General features: G+C 42.5%; 1 protein-coding gene across 1 annotated transcript in view; it reads left to right on the top strand.

The window, feature by feature from the left end:
- Positions 1-24856, top strand: part of FOCAD (focadhesin) — a 286965-nt gene that overhangs the window by 238085 nt on the left and 24024 nt on the right. Inside the window, exons 29-35 of the mRNA XM_059656547.1 lie at positions 3955-4102; positions 6355-6474; positions 8023-8145; positions 8591-8668; positions 9816-9887; positions 11158-11260; positions 13570-13650. Coding sequence (XP_059512530.1) covers positions 3955-4102; positions 6355-6474; positions 8023-8145; positions 8591-8668; positions 9816-9887; positions 11158-11260; positions 13570-13650 — 725 coding nt within the window. The remainder of the gene's footprint in view (positions 1-3954; positions 4103-6354; positions 6475-8022; positions 8146-8590; positions 8669-9815; positions 9888-11157; positions 11261-13569; positions 13651-24856) is intronic.

Genomic DNA, 24856 nt, shown 5'->3' with positions numbered 1-24856 from the left:
AATCCTCACCTGAGGATATTTTCTTCCAGAAAGTGGAAGAGAAGGAGGGAGGGGGAGAGAGGGAGAGAGAAAAACACCGCTGTGAGAGCTACACATCAAGTAATTGCCCCTGACCAGGAATTGAACCCAAGACCCTTCGGTCAGGCCAACACTCTAACCACTGAGAACACCGGCCAGGGCATCTGTCTGAGACACCAACACTTAACTCCTTTCTGTTTTCAATTATCAGAAAGATGTGAAAGCCACCTCTGCCCATTGTTCTTGGTTTAGAGCTGGCAGACTTCTCAAAGGGAAGCTAGGGGGAGATCAAATGTAGGTAGAAATGCTGAACTAAGCACTTGGTGGATCTTAATGCACCAAGGACAAAAAAAATAAACACATTAAAATATAGAATCTTAATTCACCAAGGACAAAAAAATAAACACATTAAAATATAGAAGACTTGGAAATCCGAAGGAAACATCAGGAATAAAGGTTTAGAACTACCTTCCTGGTGCATGCTAGAAAAATGAGAAGCAGCAGAAGGAAACAATTTAGCAGGTCAGTGGGTGCCCACACGCTAACGTATTTACATTGGCACATGTATACATAGGTGGGTTATGTATTCCTGTGTTACAACAGTTAAATAATTACCACTGGAGCAATGAATAGAATCGTTCATGAGTGGTAACCTTGCCTAAGACTAATTATGCTGTGATAATATTTAGGTAAATGTGAGCTGAAAGCGGGGTCCCTTTCTTCTGAGCCTTTGTGCCCATATGGCTGGGGATGGTAAGGGAGGAGCCTCCATCCAGGGGAGAAGGATTTTTCTGCGCCCAAAATAGCCCCAAAAGCAAGATTTGGGTAACCACCTATTTATTGAAAAGGAGAACCCCAGTACTCAAGTGAGCTTTGGGAAGAACCCTTTTTCCACATGAACCTGATGCCCCTTTTTCTTAAATTGGTCTGGCAGGAAATAGAAATCAAGTTTTCTTGCTTGAATCTTGGATGGTATACTCCGTGAATTTTACAACTCATAAATTTTGCCTCCCACTAAACAAAGGAACCAAGTCTTGGTTTTCTTTTGTTGTTCTTTTCCTTTGGGTAGCTCTTCTCCACTTCAGACGCCCTTGAAACTCTGCATTTGCTCACTTTCTAGTGTTCAGTGGGTCTGAGTTGGATGCCTGTCCCCACCCAGCAGTGTGCTGGGTGCACAGACATGGTGGTGAGGAAAAAACAGAAAAGGCGCCCACCCGCATGGCATGGAGCGTGCAGGCTGGCGAATGAGGTGGATGGTAATTAAACAGTCCCCCAAATAATCCTCATTGTGATGAGGATTTATAATTAAAATGGTCTGAAGTAAATTAGTACAGGGTGCGATGGGAGAATAGGAAAGAGGTTCCCTGCTGGGCCAGCGAAGGTGTCCCTGAGGAAGTCACATTTGAAATCTTAAGCAGAAGTAGCAATTACATAGCCAAAGAGGGAATAAAAGTCAGAATTTCCAAAGTGTTAATCACATTGTGTCTAGCTATATCTTTGGGATAATCCTATCCAAATTGTATATGCATCCGTATAGAAAGATAGCCAGGCCCAGCCGGTGTGGCTCTAGTGGCTGAGCGTCGACCTATGAACCAGAAGGTCACGGTTCGATCCCCAGTCAGGGCACATGCCTGGGTTGCGGGCTCGATACACAGTGTGGGGCGTGCAGGGAGCAGCTGATCAGTGATTCTCATCATTGGTGTTTCTATCTCTCTCTCCCTCTCCCTTTCTGAAATCAATAAAAAAATTTTTTATAAAGAGAGATAGCCAGAAAAACTTCCCTTAGATTCTGAGAAGAGAGACTTGAATCCGTACTGATGGGAGCAGCCCCTCCTTCAGAAGTGTGCTCTGTCCCGACAGCAGGCGGCTCGGGCTCCGTGCCGAGGTGCGGGTTGGAAGTGCTTGATGCTGTTAACTTCATGTTAGCATCTTTGCTGCACCGGCATCTCCGCCTGGCTCATGATGGGTGACCCTGCAGTCGCTTCTTCACAAAGGACTTTCTAACGCCAGGCTGTTAGGCAGTGGAACCTAGAAACACCCACTTGAGCCATGTTGCCTTCATGGCATCGTGCAGGGCACCAAGAGGTGCTGGGGGAAATAACTAGCACGTTCATGAAAGGATGCGAAGGTCCTTGAGGCCAGCCAAGGAGAGAGACGACAGGTACGAGCCAAATGACAGAGGACACAGGCGCGGAAACGGGTGGTTGGAGAAGTGCCCTGGCGCCTGCCTCCCCAGCAGCCGCCCTGGGGAGAGGCGAGCCAGACCCAAGCCGGGGCGGTTGCTGGAAAACTCAGCCTCCCCTCAATTTGAAAAACAGCAACAAAGACAAAACCTTTTCTTACAAAGTAAGAAATGACCTCACAGCTGCATTCTCTTATCATACTAGCGAGACGTTCTGGGAAAAGGATTCGTTTCTTTAAATGGGTGTGTATTCTTTCAGGAGGACTCCGGCACAAAAAGCCCAGGGTCCCGATTGAATTGTCACTCGGGGTAACTTTTGACAAGCCTGTCATCTGTCCCTTTTCTCCCCTGACCCGGTGGTTCTCCGAGAGATCAGAGGGGAGGAGAGGATTAAGGTCATTGTGCACAGGCGAATACAGTTCCTCCAAAAAAGAAATTCCACTTGCTGAAGTTGACTAGGAAACACGAAGCACGAAGCAGGACCTGGGAACCAGGCCTGGCACTGATCCGTCCTGCTGTTAGTGAGACCTCCTCGGCTCAAATCCTTAAATGTTGTCTTTTCTCTCCTTATGCGGTTCATCACAGTGCACGCAACGTGGAGGTGGGGTGGGGGTACCACAGCTCTTCTCAGTGCAGCGATAGGGCTGGCTTGACTGCTGTTTATGCCTCCTCCTCCCCTCGTCATGGAATGTTGAGTCCAGCTGTTTCGTGATTTTACCTCTCTGTTTTTCTCCAGTGGGTACACAGCACTAGCATGGGCCACAAACACCTGTTTTGTGGTAAAGGTTGCCCTTTTTTAAAAATTTTGTTTTATTGCTTAAAATATTACAAAGAGTAGTACATATGTCTCCTTTCCCCCCTCCCTTGACATTCCCCCGGCCTCCCCTACCCCCCAGTGTCTTGTGTCCATTGGTTATGCTTATATGCATGCATACAAGTCCTTTGGTTGATCTCTTACCCTCCCCGCCAACCCTCCCCGGCCTTCCCGCTGTAATTTGACCATCTGTTCGATGCTGTTCTGCCTCTGTATCTATTTTTGTTCATCAGTTTATAATGGTCTTTATTATCCATAAATGAGTGAGATCATGTGGTATTTTTCTTTCATTGACCTGCTTATTTCACTTAGCATAATGCTCTCCAGTTTCATCCATGCTGTTGCAAATGGTAAGAATTCCTTCTTTTTTACAGCAGCATAGTATTCCATTTTGTAGATGTACCACAGTTTTCTAATCCATTCATCTACTGATGGACACTTAGGCTGTTTCCAGATCTTCGCTATGGTAAATTGTGCTGCTATGAACATAGGGGTGCATATATCCTTTCTGATTGGTGTTTCTGGTTTCTTGGGATATATTCCTAGAAGTGGGATAACTGGGTCAAATGGGAGTTCCATTTTTAACTTTTTGAGGAAACTCCATACTGTCTTCCATAGTGGCTGCACCAGTCTGCATTCCCACCAGCAGTGCACGAGGTTCCTTTTTCTCTGCATCCTCTCCAGCACTTGTCGTTTGTTGATTCGTTGATGATAGCCAGTCTGACAGGTGTGAGGTGGTACCTCATTGTTGATTGGTAAAGGTTGCCTTTTGAGGAGGGAGGGTCTGTACTTGTGGTATTTTGTGGGACAGGCTTACAGAGCAGGCAGCAGAATTCGAATCCAACCCTTTCACCCCAACCAGTGGAGCACTGGAAACTCCTGGGAAAGGTGAAGCGCGGACTTCTGTGATTTTTAACGCCTGGTCTTTTTGGCCTCCAAGCACGGGCTGTATCCTGGGAGTTGGCCTGGTTCTGTCCCTCATGAGCCACAGCAGCCAAACGGAGTCGCGCGTCCACGTGGCCGCGTCGCTGCGGAAGCTGTCCGCGTACCTCGACGACAGCGGGAGCCAGAGCAGGACCTTCCAGGAGGTAGGAGGCGAGGTCCCGGTTTCCTTCCCTTTCCCGGCTTTTGCTTCATGTTGCTGCTTATTTTCTGCTTCTCACATTTTGGTGACCCTGGAATTAAATTCTTCCTCACCCTCAAGCGGGATAAGGAGAAAATCCGAGTGGCAAGCCACCTATAATAGATCATAAGGGTTTCAAATTGTGCAGCTGTTTAAACCAACGTGGACTTAAATGTGGCAAGTAAGATAAGAGCCTGGACTGAATACAGACTCCCGAGTCAGCAGCACGAGCAGGCACTTTCTAAGAAGCACTGTGGTTTCTGGAGGGGGGGTTAAATGGAGAGAGGTAGAATTAGACCCAAGCCCATGTCACTTTAAAAAAAAAAAACGGCCAGGAAATAGCTTAAGAAACTGCAGATCGAAAAGGCCTTTGCTTTTTTAAATGTCAGCCAGCATGAGAATCACTGAAGAGATTCCCGTCACCACATTAAATGAAGAGCTTTTTCTGTTGTGGTGCAGAAACATGCAGACTCGCAGTTCATGTGAGCGGCCTGTGAGTGTCGGCCACGGTGTGGGAGTGTCCTGCGCAGGTGAGGCCGGCCCGTGCTCTGAGCCGGAAGGAGCCGGAGACCACTTCTTGGCCTGGCCAGACTCCCCCTCCCGTTGGAGCAGGAGCTATCAAGGAGCATCAAGGCCGCTGTGTCCCTGCGCGGCCCCTCCTCTCAGGCCCGTGGGGCTGGTTGAGTCGGTGAATTTCTGAGGCACAGAGGGCTGAAGTTTTGTTCTAAGACAGCGGTTCTCAACCTGTGGGTCGCGACCCCTTTGGCGGGCGAACGACCCTTTCACAGGGGTCGCCTAAGACCATCCTGCATATCAGATATTTACATTACGATTCATAACAGTAGCAGCATTACAGTTATGAAGTAGCAACGAAAATAATTTTATGGTTGGGTCACAACATGAGGAACTGTATTTAAAGGGCCAGAAGGTTGAGAACCACTGTCTAAGACAGTGATGGCGAACCTATGACACACGTGTCAGAGGTGACACGTGAACTCATTTTTTTGGTTGATTTTTCTTTGTTAAATGGCATTTAAGTATATAAAATAAATATCAAAAATATAAGTCTTTGTTTTACTATGGTTGCAAATATCAAAAAATTTCTATATGTGACACGGCACCAGAGTTAAGTTAGGATTTTTCAAAATGCTGACACGCCGAGCTCAAAAGGTTCGCCATCACTGGACTAAGACATGCCCCACATTGCCACTTTCAAAGCAGAGCATGATTCAAAAGGACATCTTTTTTTAAGCAAAAGGAGAAAAGAAAATTTTGCCGCCAAGGAGCACTTTGGCTAACAAATGGAAGCAAGGTTTTCCTAATTGAGGCATTTGACCACTTGATGTTTTGATGTGTGAGGCCTTGGGCACATGTTGTTTTTTTCCTCCCCTCTCATGTTTTATTATTCGATTTCTACATTACAAAACCACTTATTCTTTTCCGGCTGAATAAACCAGGGTTGGGGGATACACATTTCCACGTTGGTTTGAGTATCTTTGTAAGGGAGGGTTTCATCATGAAAATGCAAGATAACAGGGAGGGGTGATTAACTATGATTTGCAAAAATTGAGGTTCAAATGGGTTGTTTGACTTGCTTGGCGTTACTTAGCCAATAAATGATCAATTTGGAATATACACCTGAGTATTCCGTCTCTACTCCCAGCATTTTTATTTGTAATCTGTTCATGTATTCATTTACTTATTATGTTATCCTACAGTGCTAGGAAGTAGGGAGTATTATCTCTATTTTACACAATTTATCTGACTCTAAAGCCCTCAGTTGTGGTCCATTCTGCTCCACTTCTGCTACTGGGGGATCTTAACGTAGCCTCGTCTCTATCCCCCCGCTGCTTGGCCCTGGATCAGACCTGTGGCAATTAGTAACGTCCATTGTGATGAAGACCGGCTTCTACCACATATAGATGGTGTGTCCTGAATTGGTGAGGGAGCCTTTTGGTTTTGAATCTCGCTCTTGTCACTTGCTAGCTCTGTGTAGTTGAGCCTCAACGTCCTTATCTATGGAATAGGAATAATGACGCCCACCTCATAACATCGTTAGGAAATAGAAGTGAGGCAGCGAAGCAGTGCCCGTCTGTGGGAGGCGTACTTAAATCCATTCCTTACTGGGGAGAAGTTTGACCGAATATTTGTGTCAATTAAACCTGTTCTTTTCTTTTCCCTCATGAAGAAACATTGTCCTGCTGTCTCTTCTCCCAGGTCCTGGCCTACACCCTCAGCTGCGTGTGCACAGCGGCGTTCAGTGCCGGCATCATCGAGGCTGCGGAGGCCGAGGACACGATGAGCAAGCTCCGCCTGTTGGCAGAGAGCAACCAGCAGGTGGGAAGGCGCCCCGGTTCCGTCCCTCTGTGGGTCTCGGGCTGCTGCTCGGCCCCGATCTTGACGTCCTCTGATTAGAGGATAGTGGGATGGTTTTCATGCCCAGCACTGAGGAGCTTCTAACTATTCTCCCGTCTCACAGCCACAGCCAACAATCACAGGGGCCTTTTTCTCTCATTCCTTATGTCCTCCGGTAGACTTTTTTTTTTTTAATTGGTTGGAGAGAGTACATAGCCTTTTCAAAATGAATACATAGAGGGCTCTGATAAGGTCAAACCTTAGCAAATACAAGGCAAAGAATATAGACTAAATAGGTATAGGAAAGATTAAATGCCTGTAAATTAAATTAAATACCCTTAAATGTTTCCTCTAAAATATTATTCAGCCTTAAAAAGGAAGGAAATCCTATGCTACAACAGGGATGAATCTTGAGGACACTATGCTAAGTGAAATAGGCAACCACAGAAAGACACATACTGTATGATTCTACTTATATGAGGCACCTAGAGTCGTCACATTCATAGAAATAGAAGATAGAATGGTGGTCGCCAGGGGGAGGGAGGAGGGGGAGTTCTTGTTTAATGGGTATAGAGTTTCAGTTTTGCAAAATAAAAAGAGTTCTGGAGATGGATGGTAGTGATTGGTTATACAATAATGTGAGGGTACTTAATACCACCGAATTGCATAGTTAAAAATGATTAAGATGGTAATTTTTTAAATCATTTTTAACTATTTTTTTAATAATATTTACAGAGAGGAAGGGAGAGAGAGAGAGAGTTAGAAACATCGATCAGCTGCCTCCTGCACATCTCCTACTGGGGATGTGCCCACAACCCTGGTACATGCCCTTGACTGGAATCGAACCTGGGACCTTTCAGTCCGCAGGCCGACGCTCTATCCACTGAGCCAAACCAGTTTCGGCAAGATGGTAAATTTTATGTTATATGTATTTTACCACAACTTTAAAAATTGAAGGGGAAAAAAGCTCTGTCTGATTACACATGCTTTAGAATCTTCTCATTGCTGGTGGTAGTGTTTTTTTGTCTTTTAAGGTTTCTCTCAAGTCTCAATATTGGCCATAGTGGGTTATTTCAGGATTCACTGGTTTTAAATGTATATTGTTTGGTATTGTTACTACTTTATGATTATTTGCCTGCTCATGTTCAGTAGGGTTTGCAACATCAAAATGTAGACGTTTACATATGCAGTGCTCATTATGAGACATTTTCTCCTCTTCTTTGGGAGTTGACAGCTTGTGCGATCTACTTGGGTATTTTCACTCGAACCCCTTCTGAAATGTGGATCATTTGAGCCACGTTGCTCAATAGTGCGGTGTTATTTCCCTCAAATAAGCCAGTCACTGCAGCTGACTCCCTTGCAATTAGACTGTAGCTTCTGTTGCAAACCAAAGCCTAGATTTTTAAAATCTGCCGCTCCCTGATTTTCAGATGCCTAAAGAACTGGGGGGGGGGGAGCCCCAGGAAGTGCTTGTGCTGCAATATGTAAACATTCTTCCCTTTCCTTACCCCTTGTTTCTGTTTGTGACAGACTTCAGGTTTTGCCTTGGCGTTAGGCAACATAGTTCATGGTTTGTCTGTGTGTGGACATGGAAAAGCCGAAGACTTGGGCAGCAAGCTGCTCCCTGCCTGGATCAGGATTGTCCTAGCAGAGGTAGAGGTCGCCGCCTGCATGGTATTTTAGTTTTGTATAAAGGAAAAGGACTAGTTAATTGGACCATTTGTAGATAACTGCTCAGGTATATAGCTTAACAATAGAAGAATGGGTGATTTCAAATGAAAGGGAAACGTGTGCTTTCAACCCTTATACATGATACATCTTGTCAACTATGATAGTTTTTTTTAAACTGGTTATTTGGCCAGTGTTTTAATTTTAAACAACATTGTGGTTTTTAAAAAATAAAAAAACAACAAGAAGCCATTTATGATCTAACAACTTCAGCCTGTAGCTTTATTCAAGTCTGAGGCCATTTTTGGTTCAGAGATACAGGTTATGTTGACCCTACCCATTTTGACCATTAATTTCTCTATGATATAATAAGTTTTCTAGAATTCAAACCCAAGGACTGTTTCCCTCATGACATATTCTTTGTTTTCAGGGCTCTCCCACAATGCTTTGCTTGGCAGCTCTCCATGGCATGGTGGCCTTGGTAGGCTCGGAAGGGGATGTAATGCAGGTAAAAAGAAAGAAAGAAATCTGAATGTGTACCTAGCCACAGCAAGAGCAGAATACCTAGCATCTCAGTATGCTGAGGACAGAAGAATATATGCTTACCGTAATGGTTACACTGGGCTTTGCAGTGACTTTAATGTATGGGAAATTGTTCTTTTTTTTTTTAAAGGGGGGGTTATTGATGAGAGAGAGAGAGAGAGAGAGAGAGAGAGAGAGAGAGAGAGAGAGAGAGAGAGAAGGGAGAGAGAGAAAGGGAAAGGGAGACAGAGAGAAACATCATTCAGCTGCTGCCTACACCCCCTACTGGGGATCGAGCTCAAAACCCAGGCATGTGCCCCAACTGGGAATTGAACTGGTGACCTCTTGGTGCTTGGGAGGCCACTCAGCTAACTTAGCGGCCAGGGCAGAAAATTGTTCTTTGCTGAGAATTCTTTGTATAGAGATTTTTTTCCCTTTTATTTGATTTGTAGGAATTAAACCTAGTCAACTTAATGTACTTGCTACAAAGTTCCCTGCCTGAGAAAAGTTAATGAATCGTAAGAAATTACAGAAATCATTTATAAGAAACTCCATTGTACATCTGTAATGTTTAAGTTAGTATCTAAGTACGTTTTTGTTTTTTGTTTTTTTCACTCTAAAATGTTTTCCAGCCCTGCGGCGTGGCTCAGTGGTTGAGCATTGACCAGGTCACAGTTCCGTTCCCAGTCAGGGCACATGCCCTGGCTGTGGGCTCGATCCCCAGTGGGGGCGTGCAGGAGGCAGCTGTTCAATGATTCTCTCTCATCATTGATGTTTCTATCCCTCTCCCTCTCCCTTCCTCTCTGAAATCAATAAAAATATTTCTTAAAAAATGATAAAATGTTTTCCATAGTGGACACATAGATGCGTAAGTTTGTAAGTAATTCCAAGGACCTCCTTTGTTTATACAGTTCAGGAGTATTAGGTGGCTGCTGCATGCCACGCTGAACGGATGCTAGGGAATCGGTGATAAATAAAGCCTGGCCCCTGCTCTCCAGTTGCTCACTGTGGAGTCCCACTTTGAAAGACAAGGACATAGTGATAAATGACTGCGTAGTGTAGAAGATGGTCGCTCATCACTGGGAATGTCATACTTTTTGGGGGATGTTGGAGTGAATTTTTTTTTCTTTCAGCTGAAGTCAGAAGCCATCCAGACCTCTCAGTTTCAAGCCAGACGCAATGAAGTCATTCGAGCCTTAACACAGGTGAGAGGAGGAAGTTAAAGCCCTTCAGTGGGAACACGGATGTCCCCGTTTTGTCTTTTTTCTCTTTCATGATACAAACTGTTTTACTTAGAAAATGAGGAAAGCTGTTTACTGATGGTGAGTTTCAGGGCATTTGAAAATGGTTTGTGGCCCTGCATTTGCTGACATACGTGCACTCTTCTGGAAAAAAAGAAAGCTGGCATTTTGAGTTAAGTTGGCATTAGTTTCCCATAAAAATCAAAACCTGACCCTGCGAGGAGAAGGGGACGGTGATCAGAGGGCAGGCAGATGTCTGAGTAGCAAGTCGAGGCACCCGTTCCCATGTCACTGAGACAAGGATGTGGGTAAGTCACTGTCAGCGTGAGCCTTGGCTGAAGAATGAGCATAGTTATGTGCTGAGAAATGATTGTATAACTCAGTATTTTTATTTTTTTAATGATCACTGCATAAAAGTTGGAGGTACAGACAGCATGGAAGAAGCTGAACAAATACCACAGCTGGTCCTCCCAGCCTGAAGGACTGCCCCTAGTGTCTGTCACATTGCTTTTCAGGCATCTCATTTGTCTACTCGGAATTCTTACTGCACATAGACCTTCGTGTCCTAGTCTTGTCACTTAGCGTAATTTTCGTCTTGTAAAATGTTGGTGATTATAACACCTGAAGAACTTCTAGTAATTCAAGTTTCAAAAGCAAACATCAATTTCTGAACAGAAGAAACTGTCTTTTTCCTGTATGAATATGAATATTCTAAAAAAAATACTTAAACTTAAATTGCTATAACTTGGGAGGAGAATCTATAATTTAAGCTATTTTTAAAATGCTTATTATGAATGATCAAGCATTAATTGAAAATTATTTAAAGAAGAGAACAAAATAATACCTCCTTCCATTGTTAATATCTCCTTCCATTGTTAGAGGTATTTTAAACAAATTATCACCTCTTTTTACCTGTTGGATTTTCTTTTTGCAGTTTTTGATAATATTTTGAGACCTATCTGACTTGGGGATACCTGAGACAAGCACTACTATCCTCTTCTATCATCAGTTGATTCACTCGTACATTCATTTGCTCATTCATTCATTCAGCAACACTTGTTGATTACCGACTAAATCATCCCAGACTTAGTAGACTAGACAGGTGATGTTACACCTTGTCATAGAGCTTCTCGTTGCCACCTCATGAGAGATCAGTGACTTTCTGTGAGTGGCCTTTTATTGAGTTGAGTTTGGATCATTTCCCATCACTGAACTGTCACATTTTCATCTATAGGTCATCAGTGTGTCCGGGGTGATTGGTCTTCAGTCCAATGCAATCTGGCTTCTAGGACATCTTCATCTGTCTACTCTGTCCTCAAATCAAAGCAGAACCTCCGGTAAGAGTAGAGCCATAGGACACTGGAGCTGGAAGGAGGGTGCTGACTCGGGCTATGAACTATTAAGAGCATTAGTCTCCACAACAACCCTCAGGGATGGGGATAAGAATTACCACCCCAATTTGACACCAGGACATGGGCTGTGGAAAGGCTGCCTGACCTACCCAGGGTCACAAGGCAGTTAGTGGCGGACACCAGTTTGAACTCAGACCTGTCGGCCTCCAAAGCCCATGCTCTTTTCACTCTTCCTTTCTGCCTCCCTGAGAGAACAGTTCAGACATTGAGTCTAATCTTGTATTTTACAGAAGAAGAACCTGAGGCTCAGAAATATTATGTAACTTATGTACAGAGCTGGTTCAGTGACAAATCCAGAAAATAAAAAAAAAAGAACCAGGTCTCTGAAGCTTGGAACAAAGTTTCTTTTTTTTTTTTTACCAGATGTAATAATCATAGTTTGTATACTACTCATATTCATTAAAAGTCTCTTCCTCGCACAGGCAGCATGGCTCAGTGGTTGAGTATTGACCTATGAACCAGGAGGTCACAGTTCAATTCCCGGTCAAGGCATATGCCCGGGTTTAGGCTCCAACCCCAGTAGGGGGCATGTAGGAGGCAGCCGATCAGTGATTTTCTCTCATCATTGATGTTTCTCTCTCTCTCTCTCTCTCTCTCTCTCTCTCTCTTCATCTCTGAAATCAATAAAAATATTTTTTAAATTAAAAAAAATAAAAGCCTCTTCACATATGGCTAGAATTCTTCTGGCCCCTGCTTTTGAGAAAATAATGGGATAAGTGCATTTAAACTTGTGCATCTCATTGACTGGAACTGAAATTCTAGGTCTTAGTATAACAAGGCTTTTTCTATTTCTGCTTTTTGATAACAAGCAATAAGGAATATTTGCAGTTCCCACATGCTTAATTTATGCTCGTACTTGAAGATTTTCTGGGAGGCATCACTATAATATACTGGGATCTGTATCTGCTCCTCGCTCTTGGTAGAATTTTGACCCACTGGCTCTCTTGGACCCAGGCCAGAGGGGTTTAGGTACCAAAGATTCCTCATTAAAACCTAGTTCCACATATCCCCTGACAGGTAGTGTGTGGACAGCATTACCATGAACACGGGCCCCTGTAATTACTGTCTCCCTCACTTTCAATCACTCCTGAGCTACAGAAATAGGACATTATTCCGCGGCATTCCCAACATAATGAACTTTAGACAGCTGGCAGCTGTCATATTAAAATGGAGAAAAGAAAGAAAACTCAGTCATCGGAGGAAACCCTTGGTAATGCTAGTTTTAAGGGGCAGTGCTCTCACAGGGTCCTGGTACAATCGCATGTTTGCTTTTTTACATAGGCTTTTTTTGTTAAGAATAGTTTTTTGTTTTTAGAGAGAGAAGAAGGGAGAGAAACATTGATATGAGAACACAACATGGATTGGCTGTCTCCTGCACACCCTCCATCTCCTGCACACCCACACCAGGGATCAAGCCCACAACCTGGGCATGTGCCTTGACAGGGAATTGAACCAGCAATCCCTTGGTGCATGGGTTGATGCCCAACCAACTGAGCCACCCCAGCCAGGTCTACATGGGTTTTTAAACGTTATGGGCTATGTGGTCTGGCCCACATAAACTCAGGTCAGGTCACAGTGAATCATTCTACACCCAGGTTCTTTGGAACAAAATGATTGTATGTCTGGAAAAGTACAGCTACTTGTTTCTGATGGAATTTTCTGGGAGGAAAAGAATCCTGGAAACTCCCAGGACTCAGCGAGCATAAATGTCACTGCTTCGCTGTTCCAGGTCAGCAGCACCTGTTTATTTGTCCATGTTGGTCCCTTAGTCCCTGCCTCATGAAGTAAGAGATGGGTTGCTGTTGATACTGATTGTTATGTCTCATGGCTCCTATATCCTATTCGGGATGTCCTGAAGTGGCTCCCAGAATGGTGGTCTCAGCCTGCAAGCCCGGCAGAAACCTTCCTGACACTAAGGAGGTCACGGGCTTGGGGCTCGTTGATGAGACAATGTGGCAAGGATTTTTTTTTTAAACCACTTCAGTAAAATATTCATCCTCTGTGGTTTCCAGATTCTACTAGGTTTACTACCATTTTAGATAGCTTGCCTCGCCTAAGTGATGACTCCAAGGCTGGCCACTTTAATAGAATTAGGTGCAGCCACAGAGAATTGTGCTGAGATTAATGGTGTAAACATCGCCGGTTTGTCTCTGGGTTGATTTGGCAGCATTATCTTTCCTTCATTAGCCCCGCCAAGTTCATTGGTTAATTTGATCATTTTTCTGTCTCCACAGTTCCTACTGACTATAGCTATTTGCCTGAAAGCAGTTTTATTAGAGCAGCCATTGGCTTCTTCGTTACGGGAGGGAAAAAAGGCAAGTAAACACATTTCTCAAGTTTTATCCTTCCTTCTGCATATTAAGTAAGGAGTGTGCGCTGAGCATGCTTTCGTCTAAGTAAACAGCACAGGTCTGAAGGGGCGATGATTTTCCTCCTCTAGAGCATCTTTGCAATAGTGAGGACGGGGATCCCAACTACAGTAAGTGGCACAGAAAGCACGCACGGTGCAGAGTCCCCCGGAATCACCGTATCTGACCTGGTGGGGTGAGAGGGAGGGGTGCTCTGTGAAGACCTTTCTTCATCTTCCATCCGGTGATGTCAAAGGAACAAGCAAACATTACTTTCCTGTCAGTTTCAAGTGAGTGTCACCTAAAGAGGGGAAACAGGCCTGGGTGCGTCTATGTTTCAGGACCTGAGTGGGAAGTGGGTCTTCCCCTGGACCTTGTATGATCACCCTGTGTTGTTGGAATCACTGGCTCCAGCTTTTATTTTTAGCTCATGTTCTTTTTCTCTGCAAACATTTGTCCTTTGGGATTCTTTCTTCCTGTCGCCCAAATTAGAGCACGGGCAATCTGAACATGGAGATTGAGTGCCTTTTGTATTAACTGGAGCCAAAAGAATGCCATCTAACTTATTAAATAAATACTCTTTAATGATACACATACTGTTCAGTGCCACGGGGAGAAAATGGATTCGAACTCAACACATCACAGCTCAGGAACCAGTTTCAATCATGTAATTACCCTCCACTGCTGTTTGCTGGTTCCATTCTTCTTTGGGCAGGGTAGGTCAGTCTGGGCGAAGCCAGTGCCTGTATCACAAGGCCATCTCGATTTTAGGGGGAAAAGGTTTTAAACAAATGAACATGAAGAAATCTGAAGGAAGCGAGTTTGCTTCATGAAGATGTGGAAGAATAAAATCTTAACCATTGAAAGAGATGGTAAAGGTCACGTCATCTGATTTCCCACTGGGTACAGAAATCCCTGGCGCTTCCAGATTAGAAACTCCCTTCAGAGCTTGGAGATGAATTCCTTTAGTTTCTGCAGTTCTAGAAATTGTGCTATTCTCCTAGGGTCCTGAGTTAGCGTGATTTGCTTTCACGGGTCCTCAAGTGGAAACTGAAACATGGTTATGTCACTGTTGTACATGATACAGTTATATCTAAACATGTCATATTCGCATTACTCATAATGCGAAGTTCATTGTTTAAAGCACCATCAAGTCTATATGAAGTACATATGCTAAGAAAGATGTCTTCATAAGTAAAAAATTATATTTTTACTAACGGAGCATCTAAAATTTCCATGGCTAAGATAATTCCAGGGATATATATTTTTGCTCAATTTTTTGTTTGGTCGCTCCCTGATAGCTTATAAAATTTTTAAATGGTGATAATGTGAGATAATTTCCATGAGAGAAAAAAAAATCCTTAAGGTCAAATGAAAGATAGACTCTTTCCCAGTGAATAAAATGTCATTTGGCTTCCCAGAGCCCTAGTTCTTGGCAGAAATGCATTTTCTCCGAAGCCTGTGGGGCCTTCTGAGTTGAACGTAACGTTTATGATGATGCAGTCACGGCACAACAGGGAGCGTTCGCTCCAAACCTGAGAAGCCAGGGGGCTGCCCTCGGCGACGTCATTGCGGCCTTCCTGAACGCCGTTTTGAAACAGATAAATGAAGTATGAAAAAAGGCCCTGTTACCAGTCAGATTGTTGGCGCTTTCAGGTTGTGGGAGAGGGCTGCCTTCCTGTCAGGTTTGCTGACTAGATTCAGAGGAAAATCTATTCAGCCTCACACATTACTAATGATGACCCCGAGGAGTGGGGGCCGTGGGAGGCTGACCTCAGTCTCCGAAGCCCATTTACAAAAACAAAACCAGGCCCTGCTCTCGGGGACTGAAGGGGTGGCCCAGTGTGGAGGTGTGCATGCAAACGACTGTTTCTTCTTCAATATGCCCAGCTCATTTGAATTTTAATAACTCCCTTCTGAAGCAGCTTTTGAGTTGAAATGTCTGGATGTCATCCCCCAGAGCCCAGTGGAGCTGCTGATGGGAAGGATGACAACTTTGGTGAGCTCTTTTGAGGAAGAAATGGCTCTCGTGGATAAAAATCATGCTTGGTACAGGCAGAAGACGGCCAACTATAGGGAGAGTGTGGCTCCTTTGCCTCTGTGTGCCATTTGCTAGCTCACATGAGGAAGACCAATGGGGCGAGTTAACCCTGTGCCACACTCATGCCAGGAGATTGGGCATCATGATCTCAATTTTAGGCAATCAAATTTGAGAGGGCGAATCTATTCATCTGCTTTCTGATGCTTAGGGCTCTTCTCACTTTAATACTAATGCGATAGAACATACAAGATGTTCATAGAATCCTATCTGTTCATAGTAGGCCTACATTTTAAAACCATACCAAATAGATTAAATCCCTTCTAGTTATTAAAGACTTCAGTTAATAATTTTCAATATAACTTTTTTTTTGCTATATCCGGTAACATTCTCTTTTCTTCCCTAATAGCTCTGGCCTTCTTTTAGCAGGTGTATTATTCCTTGTTCTTTGTCCTTATCTATTCCTATGGACTTTCCTTGACTATGCTAGGCTTAAAATTTGTTTTTAATTTTTAAGTCTTCCTATCATGGAATCATTTTTTCCCCTTAAGGAACTTTAAATTTTGACTCTTATTTTGCTTCTTTTCAATTCATTTATTCTTTTTTCTGACTTCTGATATTTTGTAGTTTTTTCCAACCTCATTGCATTTTTCAGATTTCAAGATTTCATTTACTTTTTTTATAAAACATTTTAAATGTACTAAATGTTCTTAATAAAAGTAATTATTTCTGTTGCTAACATTATGTATTTGTACCTAATGATTTAAGATTATTTTTCTTACCATTCTGTTGCTGGGGAATGTGACTAATTTTTTAAGCTTATATTTTTCTATTTGACTTTGAAGTTCACAGTAAGAAGTATTATTTGAGGAAAGTATATTTAAATCCTTATAATAAAGTCATTGTGAATGACATTTCTTCCTTGATATGAATTCATTGATCAGTGATATCTGTATATATAAGTATTGGGCTTATGTATAAACTATAGATAGGTATATTCTCAATCATTTTTGAACTATTAACATGAGCTATAATTGTTGACAAGTCTAGCCAAAGGAGCAAAATTAGTGAACTCTGAGTGTAGAAAAAACGATATGAGAAAGCTGTGCTATTTTTCTGATGAAATTACAGCCAGTTGCCAAGACTGTTATTTTAAAGTATTTTAATTTAGTAATAATTGACCTATACAATTCTTTTTAAAAGAGTATTAGAAATGGATACATGTGTATAGCACTAAGTTTAAAAATGGTATAAAGAAGAAAAAATTATCCCCTACAATCTCACCTCCTAGAGGAGGCTCCACAGTAGACATTCCAGTGCATGTCCTTCTAGATCAGTGGTTCTCAACCTTCTGGCCCTTTAAATACAGTTCCTCATGTTGTGACCCAACCATAAAATTATTTTCGCTACTACTTCATAACTGTAATGTTGCTACTGTTATGAATCATAATGTAAATATCTGATATGCAGGATGGTCTTAGGCAACCCCTGTGAAAGGGTCGTTCCACCGCCAAAGGGGTCGCGACCCACAGGTTGAGAACCACTTTTCTAGATGGTGGTATGTTATATTGAATCATAAAATTTATAGTATTTTGTCTGCTTTTGACAAATTTGACAACTTCCCACGAACATGGACATAATCACCACTGATCTCCTCCAAAGGGAGGCTTGGAGGGAAGCAGAAAAAGAATCCTTGCATTACTTTCTAGATATTTGTTCATGGGTATGTTTTGGGAATATTTAATTTCTAATTTTGTTGTAAACACCATGAGAATATGTAAAATCAAAAAAAGTCACCAATTATTCCATGTCCCTTGAACAATGACAATCGCTTTTGAACTGTACTTTTTAATTTGTTGTTTTTATGTACACACAATTTTTACATGTTTTCAAGTATACATATACTTTATATTTTTACCTTAATATTACATTATAAAAATTTGCCTATTTCCCATATGTCTCCATAATTATCCATTTTTAAATGACTGTAGACTATTCCATCAAGTTCATCAAAATGAACGTTTCCCTATTAGTCATTAAAATTTTTCTATTATACAGAACATCTTTTTTATTTTATTCAAAAATAATTAAGGACTTTCTTTTTTGTTTGTTTGGGGTTTTTTTCCTTTTTATTGAATTTACTAGAGGCCCTATGCACGAAATTCGTGCAAGGGTAGGCCCTCACTGCCCCGGCTGCCTCAGCGCTCATGGCCCTGCTGCCTCGTGGTCCAGCGGCCCAGCCCACTGGTCGTTCTGAAAGGTCATTCCGCTGTCCGGTCTAATTAGCATATTAGCTCTTTATTATACAGGATTATATAGGATTGGGGTAACACTGGTTAACAAAATTATACAGGTTTCAGGTGCACAATTCTACAACACATCACCTGTACACTGTATTGTGTGTTTACCACCCCAAGTCAAGGAGAACATCTTTAATATTTTCTAATTTATTTTAGAGTGAGAGAGAAAAATATCTGTTTGTTGTTACACATATTTATGCATTCATTGGCTGATTCTTGCATGTGCCCTGTCCAGGGATCGAACCCGCAAGCTTGGTGCATCGGGATGCTGCTCCAACCACTGAGCTCCCCAGCCAGGGCCAAGCCAAGGAGAACATCTTTATACATCTAGTTTTCTTTCTTCTGCATGTAGCCTTCCTGAGGACAAATTCTCAGCAATTTATTAGTAGGCAAGAGTCTGAGGACTTGCTGACTATAGGGACGACATGGCCTCATGCATTGCTCTTCAAAAGGGTTGTCCCAGGTTTCAGTACCTCAGCCCTCTGAAGATGCAAAGCAGGGAATCGTAGCGGTTAAGCAGGGCAGTCAGACTGCCAGGGTTCATACCTACTTCTACTGCTTGTTGGCTATGTAATTCTAGGCAAGTGGCTTAAGTCTCTAAAGCAGGGGTGGGCAAACTTTTTGACTCGAGGGCCACAATGGGTTCTTAAACTGGACCGGAGGGCTGGGAAAAAAAGCATGGATGGAGTGTTTGTGTGAACTAATATAAATTCAAAGTAAACATCATTACATAAAAGGGTACGGTCTTTTTTTCCAATAGTTTTATTCATTTCAAGCGGGCCATAGTTTGCCCACGGCTGCTCTAAAGCCTCAGTTGCTCCTGGAAATGGAGAAAATAATGGAATCTTGTTTATAGAGTCATTGTAAGGATTACAAGTTTATGAATTGCTTTATGTAACAGTGCTCAGAAAACAAAGTAAATAATAAACCCTTTCGAGTTATCATACTACAGAGCAAACCAACATATAAACAAATGACTACAGTAAAAACCAGTCAGGTATAAAATGATACCTTAAGACTTTAATTTGCATTTCATTGCCAGAAGGAATAAACACTGTTGCATGTACTTGCTTGAGAGGTTGTTTATTTTTTATTTAAATTTTAGAGAGTTTCTTAGTGTACCTTTTTTCTTTTACTTTTTCTTGTGAAATAATTTCAAACTTACAAAACAGTGAAAATAGCCAGGTAACTCCTATATTCCTTTCACCTGATATTCAGGTTTCACTGACAGTCGGAATGGTGTCCTTAGCATAAAAAGAATTTAATCCTGAATGTCACACTGTGCTTATTTGTCATCTGTTCATCTCCTTTAGCCTGGAGTAGTCCCTCAAGCCTTCTTTGTCTTTCATGCCTTTGACATGTTTAAAATTAGAAGTGAGATATTTCCTAGAACAGTCTTGTGTTTGGGTTTGACTGTTGTTCCTCACGATAGAGTCGGGTCCATCATCTTTGGCAGGAAAACCAGGGCCCTGAAGCTCTGCTCTTCTCCCCGCATCCCGTCAGGTGGCACATGCTGTCTGTCTCCCTCTGGGGATGTTAGCTTTGATCACGTAGGTGATGCCTTCCAGGTTTCTCCACTGTAACATATCCCTTTTCCCTTATCAATCAATATTTTGTGTGGAGATAATTTGAGACTTTATGAATATCCCATTTGTTATCCTTCTTTCACCCATTAGTTTTAATATTATTAATGTTTTCTTGCCTGAATTAATTGTTACTATAGTATTTGCCAAAAGGTGATTCTTAAAATTCTGTTACCCCTTTTACTTTTAGTAGGCATTATGCTGTAAGGGAATGCTGTTCGTTCCTTTCTCCCTCTTTGTTTCCTTCCTTCCTTCTTTCTTTCTTAGTATAAACTACTGAATTCCTTTTTTTTCTTTATTGGTTAAGGTATTACATATGTGTCCTTATCACCCCATTACCGCCCCCCCACACACACACACACTCATACCCTCACCCCCCTGGTGTCTGTGTCCATTGGTTAGGCTTATATGCACGCATACAAGTCCTTTGGTTGATCGCTCCCCCATACCCCCTCCCTCCCCTTCCTTCCGTCTGAGGTTTGACAGTCTGATCGATGCTTCTCTATCTCTGGATATGTTTTTGTTCATCAGTTTATGTTGTTCATTATATTCCAGAAATGAGTGAGATCATGTCATATTTATCTTTCTCTGACTGGTTTATTTCACTTAGCATAATGCTCTCGAATTCCATCCATTCTGTTACAAATGGTAAGAATTCCTTCTTTTTTACAGCATCGTAGTATTCCATTGTGTAGATGTACCACATGATTTTAATCTACTCATCTGCTGATGGGCACTTAGGCTGTTTCCAGATCTTAGCTGTGGTGAATTGTGCTGCTATGAACATAAGGGTGCATATATCCTTTCTGATTGGTGTTTCTAGTTTCTTGCGATATATTCCTAGAAGTGGGATTACTGGGTCAAATAAGAGTTCCATTTTTAGTTGTTTTGAGGAAACTCCATACTGTTCTCCACAGTGGCTGCACCAGTCTGCATTCCCACCAACAATGCATGAGGGTTCCTTTTTCTCCGCATCCTCACCAGCACTTGTCATTTGTTGGTTTGTTGATGATAGCCATTCTGACAGGTGTGAGATGGTACCTCACTGTCATTTTGATTTGCATCTCTCAGATGATTAGTGACTTTGAGCATATTTTCATATGTCTCTTGGCCTTCCTTATGTCCTCTTTTGAAAAGTATCTATTTAGATCCATTGCCCATTTTTTTGATTGGGTTGTTTATCTTTCTTTTGTTAAATTGTATGAGTTCCCTGTAAATGTTGGAGATTAAACCCTTATCGGTGATAACATTGGCAAATATGTTCTCCCATGCAATGGACTTTCTTGTTGTTTTGTTGATGGTTTCTTTTGCTGTGCAGAAGCTTTTTTATTTTGATGTAGTCCCATTTGGTTTATTTCCTCTTTAGTTTCCATTGCCCTAGGAGCTGTATCGGTGAAGATACTTCTTCGGCATATGTCTGAGATTTTGCTGCCTGTGGATTCCTCTAATATATTTATGGTTCCCCGTCTTATGTTTAAGTCCTTTATTCATTTTGAGTTTATTTTTGTGTATGGTGTAAGTTGGTGGTCTCTAAATTCCTATTTTATTTAATTATTTATCAATTGTTTGGATCCTCACATTGTTCCAGATTTAGATCAGTAAGGGCCTCTCTAAGTTGGCTCTCGTGTCCTTTTGGCATGACCCCGTCATTCTTTGAGATACTTTCTTTCTTTGTGGACAAGATGTTTAAGGCTCATGTTGTAGTATCCTCAGCCCTGCAATAGCCAGATAGTGCAGCTTCTTCCTAGTGCAGACTGATATTTAGAAGCAAAGATGTGGCCACACATCATCCCATCAGTGCTGTCAGGCCCTTTCAGTGGACAGAGTCAGGAAATTCCTTCTCTGTCCCTCTCTCCCCTCCCCACTTCGCCCCTCCCTTTCTCTCATGTCAGCATTTATTTCTACATCTAGCTATATGTATATTGAAAACCACAGATTTACAGTAATGTCTCCCATCACAGTTCAACACCACAGGTTCCCTCTGCCTTTCCCTCTTTTCATATTTGTTAGCTTCCTCTCTGACAATAAGAAACCTGGTGCCCATTATTCTCAGTAAATTGGCTCACTTTCTGAGCCCCCCGAAATGAAATCACCCCCCTGTTTCCACTGGGCATAGCTGCCTTGCTCTCAGGCCCTGGTCCCCGCTGGGCAGCCACCTGCTTGGCACTCCTCCCGGTGCTGAGGGGCCAGAGATGTTTGTTTCTGATGACGCCTGATGTGGCTGAGGTGCTTGATCTTAAGACAGAACATCCTACCAGCTCTTGGTATCTGACTGACATGTGAGAATCATGCTGTTTCCAATGACTGTCAGAACGATGGAGGCGTTTCTGGCAGGGCGCTGAGCACCTCCTAGCCCACACATGCGCCTGCTGTAACTGCCCGACCTTGTTTTCTGAGGACTTTGGAAAATTTCTGCTCACCGTTTTCATCTTGATTTAAACATCCTTTCCTCGGTGAGGGAAGAGAGAGGAGTCCCTGGTGGTCCCAGATTACTTTAGCTTTCTCACGTGGTGTCTTTCTGTGTGCTTTTCATACTACTTTGTATATGCGTAATGGTTTGCTTAATTCTTTATGGGGTTTTTGTTTAAAGTCTGTCTTTTGCCTCAAATTGTAATTTCATCAAGGGCAGGAAGAGCATCTGTGTCTCATCCTAAATGCTTAGAGAGGAGTACTTGGCAAGTAATCGTTTTCCAATTTTTGTTGATCTACAGCTTTAAGCACGTACATGGGAATAGATCAGTGATGGCGAACCTTTTGAGCTCAGCGTGTCAGCATTTTGAAAAACCCTAACTTAACTCTGGTGCCGTGTCACATAGAGAAATTTTTTGATATTTGCAACCATAGTAAAACAAAGACATATTTTTGATATTTATTTTATATATTTAAATGCCACTTCACAAAGAAAAATCAACCAAAAAAATGGGTTTGCGTGTCACCTCTGACACGCGTATCATAGGTTCGCCATTACGGGAATAGATCATTCTAAGCTAAGTCGCTGCTAAGCAACTCTGAAGATGGAGAAAGTAAAGACATCTCCACACTACTCAGCCACGTGCTGGTGATGGGAATGTGTGTATCACCGGCTGTTAGCCTGCGAGTTCCAGACTCTGACCAAAGGGCTTACACACGTGCACTGTGGCACCGAGATCTGAAATCCGTGTAGCCAGGGTATGTGTGGTAATGGGTCCCGTTGTAATGCATTATGTTCCGATATGCCATTTGTATCAGGGTTCTTTGAAGCCTTCAACTGGATGAGAGAGTTAAAGCAACTTTGTATCTGGATTTTAAAACATCTGGATCCGTTTAACAAGCACTGTTAGGTCGCCTCAGTCCCAAATCCGTTGTCTATAAAGCACTTCAGTATCTGCTTTTATCTGAGGCACTTGCTTGAAAGGCAAACGCTGTAATAAGGGAGCCAGCCATTCCCAGGGCTGAGATTTGGATTCTCGTGTGCAATGCTAAAGATCTCTGGGGAGGAAGCCAGGTGACTTCATTCTCCCCAGGCCTGGGGACCCGCTCTCTGTCCTTACGTCCCCCCACATGCGTGGGGCTCTCGGGAATTTTCTTCATTCCTAGCAGTTACGATAATTCCTTTCGTTCCGGGTAGGGCCAGACTTAGTTCCCTGCCAGGATGGTGGGACGTTTTGTGTGAATCTAGTTATGCTATTAGGTACTGGCTCTCTGCCCTTTAGCGGTGGAGGGTTTATTGTGTTGTAGTACTTTTTCGGTTTTCAACCCTGTGCTCCATTCTGCAAGTTCTCCTGGTTTCCGACACTTGGTTATACATATCAGATCAATGCTAAAGAACATAGAACACCATGGGAAGTGCGCGGTAAAATGCAGTTATTGGCCAAAGTTCTCTTGTCCTGTCAGGAGAGAGCTCATTGTCTCAGCAATAAAACATCTAGAAAATGGTCATATTTCGCACGGGGTCCTGGTATAGGAGGCAGGTTCAGTGTCTTCCCCGATTCCCTAGTCCGTGGTCGGCACACTGTGGCTCGCGAGCCACATGCGGCTCTTTGGCCCCTTGAGTGTGGCTCTTCCTAAGCCTTAGGAGTACCCTAATTAAGTTAATAACAGTGTACCTACCTATATAGTTTAAGTTTAAAAAATTTGGCTCTCCAAAGAAATTTCAATCGTTGTACTGTTGATATTTGGCTCTGTTGACTAATGAGTTTGCCGACCACTGCCCGACCACTGTCGGAAACTAGGTCCTCTGGAAACTTCAAAAATTGTATAAGGAAGTCTGTAGAAGGACCTGAAGTAAAATGTTATGTGATTTTGAAAACACTTGATCTAAAAAAGAAAATTAATAGAAATCTGCTTACAAATTAATGATACCTAATATAGAATTCTATGCTAGTCCTTAAAAGGAGAGAAAAAAAGTAATTCTATGCACAGATATTTACTCCCCTCTCCCCCCTGCACCCCCCACCCCCTGTCTACCAGTTCATCAGGCCATTTTTGTGAATCATGAGCCAAAAGGACTCCAAAAAACAGCTGAATTTTTGTTTGCTTTTTTTGTGAAATCAGAGACTCTAATTTGCAGCCAGTGTTGTCTAGGGACAATTGTCACATGTGTGTGACCAGTATGGAGTTATGTGAATTCCTGTCACTGCTGTTTTGTTTTTGCTACACCTGATTTTCCCATGGCTGTGTGTCCTCTCACTGGCATATCGGCTCCATGAGCAGAGTGACTTATTCTGTCTTGTTCAACTCCGTCTTCATGTATGGAACAGTGCCTGGTGCCTAACAGATACTCAGTTACTGGCTGAATGAATGAATGTGTTCATGGATGTATTTACAGAAATACTTCTCCTTGTAATAGCAATGGTTAGCTCCTGATAATATTTCCTGCTCTCCTAGTATGACATCTCAAGATGAACTAGAAATAAAGCTTCCATTGCTGGTAACACAGAATAGAAAAGTAGCAGGTGTGTTGAGTTTCATTTTTTAATTTATCTTTATTGTTGAAAGTATTATAGATGTTCCCTTTTTCCCCCACTGACCCCCTCCACCCCATTCTCACTCCCTTCCTGGGCCTTCACCACATTATTGTCTGTGTCCATCGTCTGGTGTATAATTTCTGATTCTGTTGCCTTATCTGCTATATATTGATTTAATGTGCTAATATTTTGTTGAGGATTTTTTTTGTCTGTGTTCATGAGAGGCATTGTTTGTGGTTTTCTTGTTATGTTTCTGTCTGGTTTTGCTAGTAGGGTAATGCTGTCCTCATAGAATGAGTTAAGTAT

This window comes from Myotis daubentonii, chromosome 11 (assembly GCF_963259705.1).
Source record: "Myotis daubentonii chromosome 11, mMyoDau2.1, whole genome shotgun sequence".
Lineage (NCBI taxonomy): Eukaryota > Metazoa > Chordata > Mammalia > Chiroptera > Vespertilionidae > Myotis > Myotis daubentonii.
This window is presented reverse-complemented; position numbering and strand designations above follow the sequence as displayed.